This window comes from Enoplosus armatus, chromosome 2, assembly GCF_043641665.1.
Source record: "Enoplosus armatus isolate fEnoArm2 chromosome 2, fEnoArm2.hap1, whole genome shotgun sequence".
Lineage (NCBI taxonomy): Eukaryota > Metazoa > Chordata > Actinopteri > Centrarchiformes > Enoplosidae > Enoplosus > Enoplosus armatus.
In genome coordinates this window covers 11,523,892-11,544,508 of record NC_092181.1, presented here as the reverse complement: position 1 = coordinate 11,544,508, position 20,617 = coordinate 11,523,892, and the positions used below count along the sequence as shown (strand labels likewise).

Here is a 20,617-nt window from a genome sequence, read left to right as displayed (position 1 = left end):
AGCAGCAGGAGCTTGAATGCTACTGAAGGCGTAGGAGAGTGTGTGACATTCAGTGGTGTCTGTGTGTTTGTGTGCTTCTAAACAGTCAGAGCAACAATCGAAACTGCCTCCTCATTCTTCACTTCCAACCACAATATCTCTGGATGACGATTCTCCAAACAAAACCTTGGTTCTTTACATATCCCATTACCCATCTTTGGCTGATGATAGCACTTTGGTGCCTCAAACAAATCAATAATTCCATTTCTAAGTTATTTAAAGGCAGTAATTCAAGTTCACTATTGAGGCACGTTGTTTGAAAAGGAACTTGCGCCAACCTAACCATTCCAGAGATAGTGTAAAACATTGCACCATTTTCCAGTCTGCATGTCCAAACTCGCATAACAGTGAGCTACTATGAAATACCTCAGCCTTGTTCCCAGTCAAAGAGTTCCTCACAATCCTCAAGACGTGACCTAAATAACTAATGTTCATACAGTGTGTGCACACACATAAAACACGGTATTGCTACCCTGTTCTAGTTTTCTGTCATTGTGCATATGTGTGTATGTTGTAATGTGTCACCCAAAACAGCTAACACTATTGTCAACTGGCCCAGCCTGGCTGTTAAAACTGAGAAAGACAAAGTACTCTCACTCACTGACACAAATTACAGAACATGAGTAAAGACATTTTGTCCTGGTTGTAGCAAGAAACATAGAAGAATAAGAGCTGTTTCTGTGCCACAATGAATGTAAATGCAACACTGAGAGTTTTATTTATAAGTATCCACAGAAATCTTTTTAAGGTTTATGGGTCTTTGGGTTTCAAAGCATTTCCGGAGTGTCCCAATATTTTGAGATAACATGTCACGTACTGTGGAACGAAGGTTGGCATGGGAGTGCAGGAAAAAAATTCCAATGGCCTGGCCAGCAGCTTCATACTCCTGTTTCTAACATGGGTTGTTATTATAAAAAGGAAAAAGGCACAATGCTTTCTGGGTGTGTTATGGCGTAGCAGCTGAAAACATAAGTTAAGATCATGGAAGGAAAGCCCTGGGAGAGAAGTGATGAGAGGATTTGATTGTGACGCTGAGACAGACTGGAAGACACTGTATGCAAGTGGACACGTCTATGGGTTTCCAAACTCCAAATTATGAGGGCAGTAAAATTAGCCATACATTGTTCTGAGCAGATACATGTTTAAAATCAGAACAGAGCATGCTTGCTGATTCTGATGAAGTGCGTGACCTTTTGGCTGAACTCATGTTTCATTATAGTCACAGAGTGTTAACTTTCTGATTTGCACCGGTTCACAGTTTTCCATGACACAGTCTGTTAACTCACTGACACATGCGCAGGTGCTGCAAACAACATGCCAGTTCAACCATGCAGATGTACAGATGTACATACTGTTGCACAGCTGCTTGTTTTACAACATACACTCTGACTTCTACACTTATACAATGCGTTTCCTTTTTCTACATTGATTTCACAGCTGCAGAAAGTATGATGTTGTAATATAGAGTGCAATAGAAAACACCATGCAGTAATGCTCCATTATTCACAACTTCCTCTTGTACACAGATGCATGTGCGCACAGTAGATCATATATATATAGATCATTTTAACTGGGCTCTGCATGTAGGATGAGGTAATAAAGTTGTGAATTAATCTATGATGACACTGAAATACGTTTACAGGCCCTACAAGTAAAGTTAACATGAAGACTACCGCTGCTTCAAGCTAAATATTTAGTCTGATATTTTGTTGCGAGTTAAATTAGCAATATAATACAACAATATTGTGTGTAATACTACAGTATAGTGCAAGTATAACAGCAAAGAGTGCCAACAGGGCTTCTGAAATACTGTATGAGATAAAACTAATATAAAGTATAAAACTATAAACAGTTGACAACATAGACTTATAAGTATAAATATTAAAGTGTTATTAAAGTAATACTATCATAAGACAAACACTGCAGTAAATAATGCTGTGATAATTACTGCAATGATAATTTCATCCACCGCGCCCACCTCTATGAGGGTCCACAGTTCTTCGTGCATAATAGCTGTATTAATCATATGTTGATGGAAGTACCTACACTTCAGAGGTGGGTGAAAACGTAAGTACACTAAATTTCCATTGGAAAAGAAAAAAAACGTAACCTGACCTAAACTTACTGTACAGTACACCACTTTTTCTAATCAACTACAACCCATCATTCAGCACATCTGCAATGGTGATGAGAGGTCAACTGTGTTGCTGAGTAACACTGACCTACATTTTCACCTAGTTTACACTGTTTAGAAATGAACAGACAACTCCATTAATCTGATGGGTTTCTAAAAAGGCGTACTAGTCCACACAGCAGGTGGACAGGTAACTGTAAGGACTGTGACACACATGAACACAACAGTTAATCCTACATTGTGTATCTGTAGTAGCTTTTATGCAGCAATTTAATGACTGACTGGACTGTCTCTATTTTAGTCACCACTGTGTAAACCTAAAGAGAGATGTGTTTTTAAGATTAGCTACACCAGAATATTTCACTTCCTTCTATTGGGTAACGTTAGCATTTACAAAATGTAGTGTATTTCTGTCACAATTCCGATTAAAATGTCAGTTTCAGTTAAACTACTTCATACACCATTAATCAGCACACACACACACACAAATACATGCATAGGATGTAATGTAAATAGATATATATATAATCAAATACAGTATATCAATCTTAATGTTGCGTTAATGTTGATATTATTGTTACTGTGTAACGTTACTGTCTAGATATTTAGACAAATTGTATTTTGATGCTTTGGCAACTTTCACGGCAATAAAGGATTTTGAACTGAATTGAATCGACTTGAAATTGAACACTCCCTCCTACATTCTTTGAAAAACAAATGGGAGGGGTGTAACAACATATGAATTTGTCGGCACATGGTGACTATAATTAGCTCTTGAGGGATAACAGAAGGAAATTTGAGATGAATAATTCGTTTGTATTTGTCCCGGCGGGTAGAGCAACAAAGGGCTTGCCGAGGCATGCTTTCAGAGGCTGCAACGTTAACTTAGATGAAAACGACCGTTGTAAGCTAACATTGTAACTGTCATTAGCGCTGCTATGTGTCCTTTCTTTTAAAAAAACAACTTTGACTGAACGACAGCTCGGTTCACATCAAATATTACAACTCCCTACTTATACACGGTGATTTAGAGATATTCAATGTTTTCATTTTAAAAACTCGATAATGGCCGTTGACCCAAACACTGTAAGTTAACGTTAACTTTTAACGGCTTTAACGTTACAAAGACAAATGTAAGGTCTGAAGAGTCTTGTTCCACTCACCTCCAAGAAGAAATAACTGGGTTATTATTCATTAGAAGAAGGTATATGTCCGAAATGTTACGATACTGTAGGGTTCTGTCCACCAGTGTGTCACTACTTCCCTCTTTCTCTCTTCCAACATCCTAGACTGACTGCAGCGCCACAGAGGAGCAGGGGGCGGAGTTACGACTTATCGTATCCACTGAGGAGACGAGTTGGGCCCGGTCCAACCCCACCAACACCCGGCCGCGTGTATGGAGCCCCCGGTCCTAATACTTTACCTAACAGCTAGTGAGTAACTCCTGCTCACACATGCAGCATATTCGCTGCACATTTATGTGTACGTCATGCATCAATAGTTTACCGGGAGAACGACATCAGCCAACGATCATACTGACCAAACAATTTGTCTCAATCATTGATAGCCTACATTTGTTTTTATTACTGGGCAACTTTAAAACAATTATGTGGAAAGAAATGACCTTAGTCAGTATCTGCACTTGTATTGTGAAATGTAACCACTTCAAGCTTTATCAAGTTTTGTGTCTGGATTTCCAATTGGAGCAACTTAATAATCTGACATGGCTTTAATTTTTAGATCTGAAAATGACCACTGAATTTGAGCAACCAGAATATAGTTTTCGGAATACGTTTGACACTTGAAATTTCTATCTGCATTTGTGAATACACAGGTACAAAGTAAAATATGTCATTGTAGTTACATATAACAATTAGGTATTCAGTTGCCTATAAGATTCAAATCCTTTCTTTGTGTCTTAAATAAAATAGCTAGACTTTTATTTTTGTCTCACAAGGTATTGCTGCAGGTACTTTGGAATATCAATTTAAAGGGGTACTCCGGTAATGTAGTGGTGCATTTCCACAAAGGTGGAAGACTTGCAACAGACAGATAAAAAAAGAGAATGGTCAAAATCGATGCAGCAGAGGCTGAGATATCCTGAACCTAGTATGGGTCAAGTCCAAAAACTTGTTGTAAGTTGGATCCTACAGTTCGCATCTTTAATCAGAACCTCCCTACCTGGTACATGTCCACATCTTTCAAACTCCAGACCCCTAGCTGGAAACACAGGCTTTCTGTAAAAGTCTCAAGCCCAGTCCAACATAACCCTTCCATCATCAGGAATATTTTCACACACTTTAAAAAACTCCCTCAGAGCCCTGGATAATGTAGCACTGAAATAAGTCATTTTTATGTATTCCTATTTGCTGTATCCTATGACTGTACACTTCTGCAGCAGGATCCCAGTGTCATCTTAGGTTGAAAGGAGGTAATCCTAATTCAAGTGCTTTTACAGTAATCCATGTCGCTGCTAAGTTTTTGATTTATGTAAAGTATGTAAAGTTCCTCCAGCACATTTCTCATGAAATCGGTAATGCATGTTATTAGTACTGGGCCTAAAAAAGTGTTTTCCAAAGTGGACTTCTTTAGTGGGCTTGAAAATCAGCTGGTTAACCACAGGATCAAGACAGATGAACACAATACACGTTGATTATTAAATTTTTTATTAATATAACTTACAGGTCAAATTATTTACCAACCATTAAAATCATGTTGTTTAAATCATTATTATTCAACAATACATGTCAACAAATGATCACACCAATATTCTTAACAAATAGCTCAGTCATTACATACTGATAATCATGCCCTCACAGCAGAAATCAACTGAGTCTCACAAATACAGAAAATGAAATGCTATGACTTCCTCTGGCACATTATTATCCCACAAATCATCTTTTCAGTTCACAGTGAGGCTTTAGATAAAGCTCTCATTTTCATCAGTGTCATTACAGTCACACAAATCTCTTTATTTGAGTAGTTCTGTTGCTACTTTTATTCGCCAGCCTCAGTATCTACCATTTAGACTGCTCCATGAGAAAAAGAAACTACTGAAGGTTGAGATAAAATCAAGAGCTCAAATCGACCAATTCTATGAAATATTCTGAAGTTTTTCTGACCCTGTAATAACAAAAACAGTGAAGCATTAATCTCCGAAAAGAAAAGATCCAGTTTGCACATATTTCAATCATATTGTAATCAGAATAATTCGGTCAGTAGGATTTGAACGTCACAACATATTGACAATGGATTTATTGAAAGTTTGTAGTTGTAGAAACGTGCTTGATTAAAAACATAAAGAAGAATCCATCCAGATGTTGGCTGGGGTTTTGACCCTTCTTTATAATGATATATCAACCCCACACAGCAGGGAGGGACATTACTAATTTACATATACAGTGCATATGTGGCCTCATTAAACACTCAATAACTGTCAGAAATTCATACTACCTGTCCTCACAGGTGCTTTTTACACACTTGACATACTCCACCATTATCTGCAGAAAGCTTTCTGTCCCACAAACACATTCAAAAGCATGTGGGCGCAGCTAGTGCAATAGTGTAATGACTCATTCTAATGATCGAACAGACAGCCGCCATATATGATGAAGTTAATTTTCTCAGGAATTTCAAACAAATCGCCCCAAAGCGGTTAATTTAATCTCCAGGAAGTCTTTGAAAGTCCCCAAATCATTCCACTGTCTCACATACATTGTCTCTAGATGGGCCTCTCTGCTCCCCATTGAGCGCAGCTTCTATCAATGGGGTACAGTTAACCATACGACCTACACACTGCTATCTGTGAAGTGGATCATTCAGGTATGACAATGTCATTATACAGCAAAAGATGTGACAGGTGGTGGGACTGGGGATGAAGACTGTCGTGGTTCCTTGCTAGAGTCAAAACGGCACCACAGCAAATACCTGTGACCTAAAATAAACTTTTTAGTGTGTGAAAGGGATGTGTTGTATTTTCCCACTACAAAGACCTTCACTTGTGATTGAAATACAGCAACTGGAAGATTGCAAGTGTTTTTCCATCTTGTAAAAACTTGTTAGCATTGGAGACTGACATGAATTCAAGGAGGGGACCAGCGACTGTTATCTACGAAGGAGGAAACTTTTCTAGCCTACAGAAGGAGAGTATTTGATACTAAAAGCATTCATTTTGGGTAAAGTATCAACTTAAGGCTTTGAGGAACAGTTTGATACTATTTAGGACAGTGACTTTTAAGGCATAGTAATTACAACTTTTACTGCTCTGAAGCACAGTTGAACTTGGTGTACATGCAAAGGTATTTTCCCACTACACTTTCCACTGACAGTTTCAGAACAGTGTTGTCACAATATTTTACAGGAAAATATTTTTATATCTTCACTTGATGTTTCTGTTGGACCTCTGCTCTAATTTGTTAGACTGCTTATCTAAGGCAAACTACATTGACTGTTGTTTAAGTCATATTACGCCATAATTCATGGGTATGGAATGAAAGGGGGTTGCAACAGACTTTAACATTGTGCAATTCCTTCTTGATGTCTACAGCAATTGATAAAGGTCACAGATAAATGAATACCTATTCTATAAATTCTATAACTATAACTAACAGCACAGTGTCTTTTTAAAATAGCATGTTGGTCCTTGTAGCCAGGGGAAACAACCAAAATTGATTTTGCTGTTAGTCTGTTCCTAACATGAAATGCTCCAACATTATGTAACGTTCATAATAACATTCTGTTCTTGTTGGGAAAAAACAAAAGAGATGACATTTCCATCTTGGCTGGCTCAAACAGAGGAGCCTTTAGGCACGCAGAAGAAAGTGAAGAAAAATGAAATACTACGAAACCTTACAAAGAAATCTCTCTACAGAAAACATGGTAATCTAAAACTGCAAATGCTTGATTTTTTTCTGTATTCTTAAAGCTATTTTCTGGCCTCAAAATCATGACTTCATTAGAGATTTGTAGATATAATTTTCTATACATGATGTAATTCCTGGTTTTGTTTCCATTCCCCTCTATAATAACATTGTCTTCACCTTGTTTTAAGTTGTCCACCCGCTGTTTGGATGGGTTAATACCGTTAAAGTTGTGCCTATTTACGCAGAGTTGAAGCGCCACAGCCAGGAATCAAGGTGCAAGGATCAGCTCACAGTTTGGACCGCAGGGGCTTCAGGTACTTGTGGAAGGATTCATGGACCTGGGGAAGAAAGGAGGTATGGAGCATTTGTTGTTGAAAAATACAATCACACACACACTTCTTGACCACATCCGTGCATAGCTGTGGGGGAACCAGTGGAGCGAATGCAGGAAGCAGATTGAGCTCGCTGGGGTTCAGGTAAGGCCTGCATCCTTTTGTTGTGGCTAGCATTTAGCATGTGTTGTGACCTGTAAGTAGCTTGTACGGCCACAAGGCTTAGCGGTAATTATACCTACAACAAAACATTTTCTCCGTACTACCTGACCCTAACTGACCTCTGTGGAGTTTAGGGGTGAGTGACGAGCCCACTCGAACATGTGCTCATAGACGTTCCCATCATATCGTCCCAGGACTGAATTCAGCTTCTTGTCGTGGGTATCAAATGCATCTACCAGTACCACAGCGTTGGGCCTCAGCTGAGACAGCAGCTCCTTGATACGAACAGAAATCTGCAGCATCTGGGGCACACTCAGCAGCCCAGCCTGAAATAAAAACAGATGGAGATGTGGATCAACACATGCTGCTGGACCTCACTCAGCTGCCCAAACAGTGAGGAAACACACAGAGACAGCGGGTTGTCCCTGTTAAACTAAACCAAACTCAGCAAGTCTTATTATATTTTTTTCATCTAATTTGTTTTATTTAAAACAGCAAAAAAAAAAAAACACCAGCCACCCAGGCATACACACCCAACACACAAAGACCCCATTTTGTTAGCTCAGAGACAAAGAGGCAATTGAGGCTGTTTTTTCATATGAAAGCAGACAGTGAAACTGACAGACCAACAGTACAGGGAGTATGCAAATAACTGGAGCAGCTTTGCATAATATGTGTGTAACACCTGCCATAAGATTAACCACTGGCTGTGGACCACATTGTTTCTATATGTTGTGATTTTTCTGACCTGTAGGAAGTCTCCAGAGTTCTTTGTGATGCCATGCAGGGCGTAGAGCAGAGCCAGGGTTGACAGCACTGAGTGTATTGCTGTGTCACCGATCTCCCCCAGCCTGTCAGTAAAGAGCTTCACTACAACATAGTGACAGTGGGCCTGGAGACCAAAAACAGGAGGACATGTAAATGAATGAAAGAGACTCAGCGCAACAAATAAGGAAGAAAGGGACTGAAAAAGAAGAAATAAGGAGGTGAACATCAGCAGGATTTGAGCAGCATCAGAACAACATATTGGGTTTGTGAGCTCAGCATCTCTCTCTCTCTCTGCACTTAACAATAAATCCAAACCAAACCTGTGAATTACAAGCTAATTACATAATCATTAAATTATGTAATGATTATGTCTTGATATCAAAACCAAGGATACATTGACTTAATCTAATTTGATTTGATATTAAGAGATGATAAATCTAATTTTCATAGGACAAGTAATGCAAAGATTTTGCTATTCAATATAATTTAAATAATAACCACATAAAATCAAGGAAATGTCAATAATGCTCCTGCAGAATGGAGGAAGATAAAAGAAATGAGAGCTCTGGCTTTAGGACAATATTCAAAATGTTAAAATTGTATAAACATGCACACACACACACACACACAGACACACACACACAGCTGACACACAAACTGAACTTACATCTGAGGCTCTGACCAGGTCGATAGCACTGTTGTTCCAAGCATCCTCCTGGCTCTTCCTTTGCTGCAACTCCTGCTGGATGCTCTTAGCTGCCAGCTCCACTAGACTACAAACACACACACATCATCTGCATTAACCAAAGATGTCATTAATAAAAATATATTAAGACATTAAGACATTAAGACACTTTACACCTCCCCACCTTTAACAACATGCCAACACATATGTATCTTTGTGGTTTTAAGTACAACAGAGGTTGTGCCTATTAGTTTCCCCTGAAATCTGGAACTGCACTAATGGAATAAGATTATCCTTTCAAAAAAATGACCATCATCAATCAAATTGATATTCTTTTAAAAGAAGGAATTCGTTGAAGAGATCCTCTTCAGAAACACAGAAGAAATGATTGCTGACATGCTTTCATCCCTCCAGTGTCTGAACTGGCAGGCCCTCCCTCTGGTGGAGGGCACATTTTGTCGCCCTCCACCAGACTGGCTTAGCCACTGTTTGTGCTCACCACACAGCTGATACTGACTGCCAAAAGAATTTAGATGTGACTAAGGCTGACAGTATGCAGGGATGTGATCAGGGCAGCATATCACGACAGACAGTGAAAAGGCAGAAATATGGTCGAAAGCAGACAACAGCAGATTTGGGGAGACCCTGATTAGACTCTCAGGGCGATTCATGTTAACAACTGAAGCTCTGGCCAACACCAACACTGAGATTAAAAAACTGAAACGTAACAGCAGACCGTGTGTCAACATCTATCCCTCCTCTTCAAATATTCAAATACTTGAACTAACATTTCAGGCATTCAGTGTCTCTTACATGGCAGCTCGTAGTTTGTAGACCTCCACCAGGCTAGCCAGGTCGTTTATGTCGACCACAGTTGGTCTGGCAGCGACGGGCTGGGGCTGGACTCGCCGGTTCTCTGCTTCATTCAGGTACGACACGATGCCGCTCAGCTGCTGGCCTGCCTTAGCCTGCCGGTAGCTCTTCACGAGGTATCTGCATAGAGAAAATTTGAGGAAGGCACACAGATGAGGGCTAAACAATTAAACATGGGTGCATGAGCTAGTTAGTGAACCATTTGTGTTTACAATCATGGAAATCAACCGTACCCAAATGCAGTATTACTTGTGGTAGCCTGTTGTAATCGCCAATCAAAGTCTGGTTTCATATGTCAACCAATTCATTTATTCCTATTCACACCTTTGGCCTTTGTGTGCGTACTATATGTTCAGGTACGAGCTCACTGATTAATTGAACAACTGTTGGCACATCCCAGGGAAACAATATCCCTTCAAAAAAGACAAAACATCACATAACAGATTTTTCAAACTGAGCAGCTGACATACATAGTACTGGTGAAACACAACCATAACAGCTATCTTTTAGAGACATAAAATGTGACCCGTGTTTTTGCGGTGGGGAGGGGTGCGGGTGTGTCCCCTGCATTTGTGGTATGGTAGGGCTCCTGAGTGGGCACATGTTTATGTGTGTGTGTGTGTGTGTGTGTGTGTGTGTGTGTGTGTGTGTGTGTATTTGTCTCTGTCTCGCCTTCATTCTGTTAAAATGTGACAAAGATGATGGATGGAAAAGATAAATCTTCTGTGTGTGTACTTCAATGTGAGCACTGCTGTTTGAGTATCTGTAATAACAACTGTGCAATTTAGGAATTAAGCAGATGTTACTATAAGTTTAAGAGATAAACTTACAGCACAAGCAAAGTGGAATGATCCACAAACATCCCTGTTAACTGTATGAGCACTCTAACAACATAGGAACAAATACAACAACAACGGCATTTCTAGTGTGTGTTTGCAGAAGAATTGGTGCCAAGTTGGCAACTTGATACTTGTGAGGAGTCACATTTCTGGTCATACTGTGTGACGAGTTACCTCGCAGTCTGCAGCATCATGACTGTGTTCTCTCCCTCGTAGGTGCATGTAGGTGTGAACTCGACGTAAATGTCTGGCAAGGCGCTGCTGCGAGAGTAGCCGTGGCCACCACATGACATGCGGCACACCTCTATGGCAGAGTTGGTTGCCCACGTGGTGAAGGCCTTCAGACCCGCAGACAAGGCATGGAGCTGTAGATTAGAGGGCACAGAGGGTGAAAATAGCTTCATGCGAGCATAAACACTGGGTAAACAAATCATCAAACGAATAAATCAATATGGCCCAGAGGTCTGAAAATATAGAATGATTTAAACAACAGCTTTAATCAATCTATGTATTAGAATTATACATGAATGGCTAATTACGCTGACTGACCAAGCTGGCACCTATCTGCAGTTGGAAATGATTAAACTGGGTTTAGCCGCACACACACCACAAATCTCCTCAAAAGAGTAGGAAAGACTGAGGCCAATCTACAAGTCAGTCAGCCATCATCAAGCCTAGATCACATCCTACATGTGTATGTCCAGTCAGTACCTCAGGCAGTTCGCTGAAGTCACCCTCGTTGATGTCACCACTGATGCGGTGGTAGGTCTGCTTCATATACTGGCCGACAAAAGTGAAGGCATAGGCCATAGCCAGCAGAGGGAACAGCTTGTACTGCTGTGTCTGGTAGTCAAGGATCTGGGGCTCTGGCTCTCTGTGGGACAGAAACACACAGGATTGACTCTTCAGTATCTCATTAAAGGCCACTGACCAACGAAACTATCTTGAAATTCATGTGCTGAGTGTTCTGTTCTAGATTTCCTGTCAAGACATTATCATAAATATTATAATTTTATTTTGACATATTGGCCCTCTTCTGTAATCGACTTCATACCACATCATCTGGTCCGTATATTTACTGTAATAACCATCCATCTCATGGAACAAACATAACTAAATTGAGATTGAAATTAAGATAAACAGATTTGGTTTTCTTGATCAAGAAATTTAGGCTCAAGTCTACCATTCAGTTAAAAACAATTTATTCACAATTTGTCATTCTGACATTAGAGACTTTCCCTCACATACATTAGTTTTACAAAACCACCAGTGCTATAACATAAAATCTCATTTTAAACCCCGTCACTTGGGTGTGCATGCATGACCTTATGTATGTGTTTATTTTAGCTTGCAGATTCTTTGAGTTGTGCAATGTTGGTGCCTTCATGCATTCATTTGTATTGACTGACCCCGGCCGGATTTCAGACTGGTGACGAACAGAACTGTAGCGGATGGCGATGGTGCAGGACTTGGCGAGGGCCCTAGCTGACTCGCCTACGATAAGGGAGCGGATGAACACCATGGTGCCGTAGGTCAGCTTGGCACTTGGTGGCTTCACATAGTTTCCATCTGGCTCCACCTAGTGGAGAGAAAGAGTCATTCAAACAGCAGATGCTTCAAGATCAAAAGTCCCATTACACCAGTTTATTAGGAAAACCTTGCTAAAAGGAATGCTGTCCAATACAACAATCAGAATAAATCATAACCTCATGAAGGTTATAACGTTCAGTTATTGTCTAAACTATTTTAGAGATGTTGATTCAACTTTGTGGTCATTTTGGGGATGTAGTGGCGTTATTCTGTCAGATGTTTCTATTTTTTCAAGCCCATTTATATCAATGAGAGAAGGCTAAATAACAGAAACAGCTCTCTGTGTTACAGTTCAACAGCACAACTGCATATATAAACACCAGCTATTGAATGGCAGGGAAAACGAGACGAATAACGACCTCATCGGCTTTCCATACACACAGAAAGGCGGTGGTGAAAACCACCAATTTGCAGGTGCAATTACACTGTCCTTTCACAAAAGAAGAACAAACCTCAGAAAACAAAAACTATTTAATCATCTTAAAAAAAACGTTCACCCATTTGACCTCAGGGAAACTATCAGCTCAAATAATGTTACATCACCTTGGCGTATTTCATCAGCATGTTCTCCCGTGGGATTCGTACGTTCTCTAGTTTCAGGAAGCCGTTGTCAACTTCATTAAAGCCAAACTTGGGGCCGATATCTCCAACCACAATACCTAAGAGAGACAGAGAAAAAGAGAGAGTAAGCAGAAGTGTGAGAAGGAATGACATCGACAGAAAAAGGGACGCAGAGACAGGAAGGTAAATGAGGACTGACTTTACCACAAATAACCGCATCCAGAGAGACATCACAGACGGTGGTTACCTGGCAGGGGTTCATGTGTGCTCATGTCGCGGATGGGTACGATGAAAGCATGCAGACCATGGCAGTTTCCCTGAGTGTAAAGCTGGGCTAGAACGATGGCATGGTTTGAGGTCTTTCCAACTAGAAGGGGAGAGAGTGAGAGGGTTCAAAGATGTTTGTTCTGAATACCAGGAATTGTGATATGTGCAAATTCCAACCTTTGTTTGGTCCTAACACTGCAGAAACATGACAGTGTGAATGCACTTACGTCCTCCAGGCCACCATTTGATGGAGCTGATTGTGGGACTGTTCAAGACAAACTCCTGTGTGGCTGGGTCATATGTGGCTGTGGTCTCCAGCCCTCTGAGGTGTGTGCCTAGAGACACAACAAATCAAAGCCCACCAAACACATACACACAACACACACAAACATACAGAATACACAGTTGAAAAGCAGAATGATCAGTCAGCAACAACAGTGAGACATTAATCTGAAGAAAACAAGAAACAGAAGATAACTCAAAACATCAACAGGATAATGGATCAAAGTGATCCAAAGTGATATATATATATATATATATATATATATATATAAATATAAAAACAAAAATAAAATAAAATGGATGAAGCCAACATAAAGGAGCAAAGCAGTGCACTTTGTAGGTGTTTGACAGACCCAAAAACATATGTAACACTCATATATTACACATACATATTAAGATAATTAAATTCATACTGTGTCTATGGCATGCCATTTGCTTAATGGACAAGGAATTTACATCTAATAATAAACTAAACAGATCTACAGGGGGTGTGTATAGTGGGATTCCTAATCTGTTTTCAGTCCGAACGGCATATTCAAGCAGGATATCAAGATCTGCCTTTGGTCTGCAGCCAACGACAGATCTCAACCATTGCTAAAACAAATATAAAAACTATCTTAAATTGTTAGTAAAGGAAACCTTTCTGTCAAAAACACATAAAAAGGGTCGGTAAGACAACAAGAGGGGTAGTTTGTCTTAGAGTGACAGACTCTTTGGATGACTTTACACAGTCGGTCAACTGACACAAATGGTCGGACGGGTTGTAAATAAGTTTAACTACAGCAAATATTTGACCTTCTGTCCGTTTTTTTCAAAGCAATGGATTTTTATAATATAGATATTTTGGTAGCATTCACCATCATGTTAACTTGAAGCAGTTAAACTTGGGATTTGTTTACAACCCATCTGCCCACTCGCGTAACTTTCCTTCCTCGACTGAATTTACTTGTGTCGAACACAAATGCTGGCAAATTAACAACAGCTGGGATCTTAAACAGACTTGCATGTCAGACAAACAATACACTTTTCTCAGATATTTATTAATAGGAGTTCAGTATGAATACATATTAGAAAACTAAACCAGTGCTAATTATGTCCGTTTGAACTAAAGTTAAAAAGCAAAGCAACAGTTTTTGCATTGAAGTGTGATCTATGTAAACATTATCATTAATACACAATTTTGGGGTCTACTGGCAATGGCAACGATAAAGCAACCAAATAATCCCTGTTCATTGACAGGCCTAAATAGGCCTGATATACTGCTCTGTTCATTTTACCGTGGCCCATCTCAGTCTGAGCGTAGGTGCCGATGATCTCTAGGTTCCAAGCGGGCATGAAGAAACGGTCCATTTGCTCTGGGGTGGCCTGGTTGAGCAGTGTGGGCAGGAACATCCCCAGATGGAGATCCAAGGGCTCTGGTCTATTGGGGTGCACACAGCTAGGGCCACAGAGGACAGCGGCAAATGGAAAAGAAAAGCAGGTGGTAATGAGGAAAGGGAAAGGAGGGAGATGCATGAGGGGATTATTGATAGATGTGATTTCATGGAAAGTTTAAAGCCGAGTAAGTTCAGAGGAATAAGGAAAGGGGGGAAGTGAGGGAAGACAAAGACAGAGGTTGTGCAGGCAAGCAGTAAAGCCGGAAGTGACAAAGACAAATTAAAACAGCTTGAGCATATCATGGATATTGGAGCTGGTTTGATCATATGGCCATAATTTGTCTTGAAACTCCACTCTTTTAAATTCCATTTAAATCTGTCTTTAGTAGAGCAGCCATTTCCGGCCAATACCTCAGTTATGTACAGCACTTCAGCCTTAGCCAGTTGTCAGGTTAGGCTCTGCTGTTCACTATTTCTGACCATAAGCTGATCAAACTCCTGATTTAGCTGCATTTTACATTTCTTTACACCAAGTGGTCACATGTAACTTCTTGTTCGTCACTACCTGGATGTTCAACTAGTCTGGCAACATACAGTTTGAAAGCCAACAAAATGTTTAAGTCTCAGGGCGAGTGACTACATACAAGACAGAACTGAAAAGAGGACTGACATGATAAAGATATTATGGATTTGTGGCAGATAATTAAGTTAACTTAAGATACATTTAAAAAAAACATTTTTAGGCAACTATTTACATAAGTGATTAATTGTTAAGTTATTTTTCAAGCAAACTGCCAAATATTTTATCATTCCTGGTTCTCAAATGTGAGAATTCACTGCTTTTCTCAGACTTATAGTAAATTGAAGATTTGGAAGTTTTTGATGAACAAAGCAATACATTTAATGACATCATCTTGTACTAGGATATTATGATGGGCATAACGATTAACCAATTATTCAAGAAAATAAACAAAAAGTAAATAAATGAAAGTTAGTTGCAGCCCTAGAAAAGTGGTCAAGGGCACATTAGATCACAACATAAATGATACCCTAGGACTTTGGCCCAAAATAGCCAAAACACAGGTGAACAAAATGTTCATTAAAGACACGGACATCAGCTCTAATCTTTCAGTGTGGCTTTGCACAGATGAAATAGAAATTCATAATAACATCCAGTTGGCTTTGTTACAGCAAGGCGACAAACAATAGATGGCTTGGCCTAAATTCTCTCTCACCATAGATTTGTCAGCCTCTCAGATTACAAAGAGACATTCAGAAGCTACAACTCAGCCTCATTATGGGCTCACAGACCACATCATTCTGCTGCACATAATGCAGCTTCTCTTGCTTTTCATGCAAGTTTGGTCAGAACATGTTTTTGTCCTTTTCATGCAGTTTCTAGTCCACGCTACCTACTACTTCACACCCTCTTTTTCACCATTTCTGGTCACTCAAGATGTCAACAGCCAAACCAAAGACAGACTAGATCATTAAGACTAAATTACTGATAAGAATTCATTGGAAAATGACTTCATCATTTGCAAAAAGATGAAAATCAATCAAGACACAGCAATCAAAATGCACACAAGCTTCATCATCAGTGCATTATCATTACATAAAGGGGGAATGAGAGAGTTGTGAGTAGGAAAGCAGTTGAACTACCTAATGTTGATGGGAATATGTTTTGGAACAGACGAGAAATTTTATTTTAAAGATACTACACGTCCCGAAGGTGTAAGGGGCAACCACTAGTGGAGCGATGTTAATAACACAGCTACATCTACATGTAGTTAACTAGTCACATATGACCATTCCTTGTTAGAACAACATGTAATATATGAACACAATTGTCAGGACACACATCCAACTACTTTTGAATTTTCTACATGATTTGGATCTGTCAAACATGTACAAGAAATCACCAGAACTACTCCTGGTACTAAAGAGTTTTCCAAACGGGCCTCTTTTACTGTACCAAATGTCATTTTGGCATTCAAAAACACAAATGCTAATTTATGCCATTTTATAACAGCACAATGAAGTTGTGTCTGAGGGCCTTAAACAAAAAGAAGGTAAATAATTTGAGGGCTATGTCTAGGACTAACCGTGACCCAGCTCAGTTTGGGCATATGTGCCAATGACCTGGAGGGACTCTGCCAGAGGTAACCATTTCCTGGACTGCTGAGGGTCGCACTGGGTGTACAGGGTTGGGAGGAACATGGCAAAGTGTAGCCCCATGGCCTCATTCTGGTTGCCTTGAACCATTCTGGGTGAAAGGAAGGTATAGGATACACATCTGAAGATCAGACTTGCTGTTACTCAAACATTGTGTAACTGATGTATTTTGCTGACTCACTGTGTTATGTAAGCACTGAAACGCAATGTGATTTTTATGGCAGGGGTCCAAGTTTATCTAACGCCTATAATTTAGTTTCTTGTTTGGACATGGTTGTCTGAAAAGGTATTCCGTGTTCAGTCAAATTCAGTGTTTGAAAAAGTAAATAAGACTTTTAGATCAAATAAAAAAGTCTCCGGCTGAGGTATTTCATCATTACTGGCAGCCGATTTTTCTTTTTTACATTGCCTTTCAGGGCAATGACATGGAGCAGGTTTTCCATTGACCACAATCATTTACTTGCCAAGGGGGCAAGCAAAGCACAAGAGGTATTGATGGGATCCACATCTATCCTTTTTACAAGCAACCGCAATTAATATGATGACTGTGAAAAAAAAACACTGCATACACATCAAATACGCTCATGGAAAGCTTGGGAGTGCAGGAATCCAAAATCTCAAAAAGTCTTGCAACATAAAAACAGTTTGTGTGAATCTTAAAGTGTCGGTTTAGTCATTATACATGTCTAAATAGTGAAAGCATTTTAGGAACATATGGAGTCAATGCAATGTTGCACTCTATCATAGAGCTTCACTAACATCTGTCTGATACTGTCAAAAAAATATACACATTTACATGGTTCATAAAACATAGAGCATTTCTTGAGAGGATGATCTATTACATTACACCGTACAACAAGTGAAAGCTGGGAGCTTGCACACCCTCTGACACAGTTTTAATCTTATGATGAACTTTGCTCCAACTGAATTGGTTCACTCCAACGCAACACAAGGCAACACAGATTGTTGGTTCAGCTACAATAGTTATACTGTCTCATGATACAAAGCTATAGGATTCGGCCTTTAACTTTTAATTCTCAGCAGATCGAGGCAGAGGAAGAAAGATAGATGAATATGCTATGCTATGCTATGCTACATGCCAAGCTAGATATGAATGGACAGAGGAATGCTGTGTATCAATTAAAAGACAAATATGGGATGTTGTGCGACGCATATTGATGTATGTACAGATATGATCATTGCACTTCATACAGTATCTCTCAGCTCAGAGATCCATTTGCAAATGATTGACTGAATATTGCAGTAAACTCTTGGAAAGCAATTCTCTCTCTATTACGGAACATTTCCACGACAAATGTCAACCACATACATTCTGTGTAATTTGTAAATTGCACACCCTTGATCCTGACAGTGCTATATCTGACAGAGGTTGTAATAGTTTGCTTTATATTAAAAACATCAGGAAGTAGTCAAGAAGTATAAAAGTATTAAAATGAGTACATACTGTGTTTGTCAACTTAAAAGTATCAAAATGAGTACATACTGTGTTTGTCAACTTAAACTTTTGGCTAAACATACTGTAAGTGTGAAAAACAGCACTTCATTGTTTCATTACTTCTCTCTATTAAATTTGAACAACAGGTGAGTTGTTCTAATAATTGTATAATTGTAAATGACTACCATTACACATATCATTTCTTACCCTTTTGATATTTCTAAGTCTGCAATGTTCCTTGTCTGCCTGAGTCACTTAAACACCTCCGTGTTTATTTCTCCTAACAGCGGATCTGACTGTGTGTGAGCTGCTCTCCCTCAGCCTTGCAATCATAGAACTATCTGAATCTACAATATGTAAGCCAGTTGACTGTTGTCCTCACATGTCACCATGTCCTTTACCACATACTTCTTATAGCAGTAGATCTCCTCTGGGTCTGCAATGCCATACTCTCTGAGCTTGAGGATCATTTGGGCACTTTTTCTAACAGCCTGGTCATAGCGCTCACTGCGGGACAGGAAGTTTGGGTCCTCCTCCTTGAAGTCCGGGTCGTTGAGAACCATTGACTCTACAAATGGACAGTGGAAATGAAATCAGCAATGCGTCTTTTAGTCTATACAACTGGAAGTAAAGTCAAGACCTATATATATATTTTATGTTTAACTGGACATTTGCAAAAGTCTATTAAAATTAGTGAATGTGTACCCACGTGTGAAATGTGTATTAAGTAAGAAAATAAGTACATAGGTTGTCAGAATAAATCCTGTTAGCCAACATTCCCCGGACAACAATCACAGCCCTTTTGACCGTAAAAGCTATGAGCACTTTGAATAGTGATAAGCAAAATGAAATGAATTGCTCCCTTTTCTATTTGAGTTTGGTGCTTAAACTCCAGACTTTGGTGAGCTTGACGGAACTGAAGTCTCCAAGCACAAGATTACAGGCACGTATACCGTACATACATGCATTATCAAGGTAGCACTACTTCAATAGCTGTGTCGCAATGGAGGGGATGGATCCTACAAAGTCCAAATTCCTAAACTTAATGCGTCATATGTGTCTGCAAGGCCTGTGTCGAGAATGGAAGTCTTCTTTTGTCAGACACAACCTGTGTATCCTTTGCTTCCCTTAGCATCCTGTAATCAGTAATTTTGGTGTATTTGCATTCACATTTTCATCAGTTACTAGTAACTAGTAAATATATCACTTGAACTAGACCAATGAAAAAGACACAGCAGGATGTAAATGAAGGAGGGTTGCAAGGTATATTAACTATACTCCCCAGCCAGAGATAACAATGGAAAAAGGCACTGTATCATGAAGTTCAGGTTCAGCAGAGCCCTCAGAATCTCTGACAGATGCACGAATTAGATACATGAAATAAGCTTCTTATAACACATACATATAGTTAAATTCACTTATACACACTGACACATTTCGGAATGCATTTGCACTCTTGGGTACACATTCAAAAACCTCTCAAAAATATGTATGTAGTGCTTTAAAAGTCCATCCACATTGAATGAAATATACAGTATGTTGCTCTCGGCTACCTAAAACGCTGTGTTTTGCCTGTAGAGGACAGGGATAAAGTAGCACAGCCTCTCAGCGTGAAATGAACTTGCACAGGTATTGAAACGCAACGCCAACTGTAAACGTTACATCATTAGACACTTAACAACTTTGATCAACTACTGTAGTTATGTATGCTAAATGACACGGGCGCCGAATGCACATTTGGGACATACCAAATCACCCTAAAACACCTGACTTTAGAAATACCACCTTAAACAGAACTTAGGTGAGATATGTTTCCAAATAACGTAAAGGTTTGGTACAATTCAGGACAACTACAACGTTACCTAACGGCCGTCGAAGTGCTAACAGTTGTAGCTACAGCGATCAGCCGATGAAAGCACTGTTGAGTTAGCTCCTTTTTCTGCGCAATAATAATTTCTTAGCAAATATCATTACTAACAATAATAAGTTTGATCAAGTATCGGCAGTAACGAGCATCGGTCAAAGAAGACATTTCAAACTCACCAATTTCTCGCCTTCTTTTGGTCTTTTCTGGGCCCCCGTCCAAAATGTTGGTCAGTTTCTCGACGTCAAAAGTGGCGTTTTGCCGCTCTTTCATAATATCGGGATTCATGGCTCTGTATCCGAGTGAAAACAATATTTATAGTGAAAAAGTATAAAGAGAATTGTATCGCATA

The 20,617-nt window shown here is 39.5% G+C and overlaps 2 protein-coding genes across 3 annotated transcripts in view; both read right to left on the bottom strand.

Moving 5' to 3' along the window:
• LOC139294896 (inactive rhomboid protein 2-like) overlaps positions 1-3,440 on the bottom strand; it is a 29,285-nt gene extending 25,845 nt beyond the window's left edge. Inside the window, exon 1 of the mRNA XM_070916886.1 lies at positions 3,337-3,440. The gene's annotated coding sequence lies outside the window, so the exon portion shown is untranslated. The remainder of the gene's footprint in view (positions 1-3,336) is intronic.
• A 3,519-nt stretch (positions 3,441-6,959) lies between these two features.
• acox1 (acyl-CoA oxidase 1, palmitoyl) lies at positions 6,960-20,588 on the bottom strand. 2 transcript variants are annotated; one of them, XM_070915399.1, is made up of 15 exons: positions 20,445-20,588; positions 18,810-18,969; positions 15,878-15,895; positions 14,672-14,814; positions 13,340-13,447; positions 13,093-13,212; positions 12,828-12,943; positions 12,104-12,273; positions 11,406-11,568; positions 10,869-11,059; positions 9,796-9,975; positions 8,965-9,070; positions 8,278-8,421; positions 7,649-7,855; positions 6,960-7,373 (listed from the first exon to the last, which is right to left on the bottom strand). In XM_070915399.1, the coding sequence occupies exons 1-15, from the start codon at positions 20,551-20,553 to the stop codon at positions 7,323-7,325; spliced, it is 1,986 nt and encodes a 661-aa protein (XP_070771500.1). In that variant the 5' UTR covers positions 20,554-20,588; the 3' UTR covers positions 6,960-7,322. The 2 variants fall into 2 exon arrangements, with proteins under 2 accessions (XP_070771500.1, XP_070771499.1); XM_070915398.1 differs by lacking the exon at positions 15,878-15,895 and having other exon boundaries at positions 14,672-14,832.
• Between the last annotated feature and the right edge of the window lie 29 nt (positions 20,589-20,617).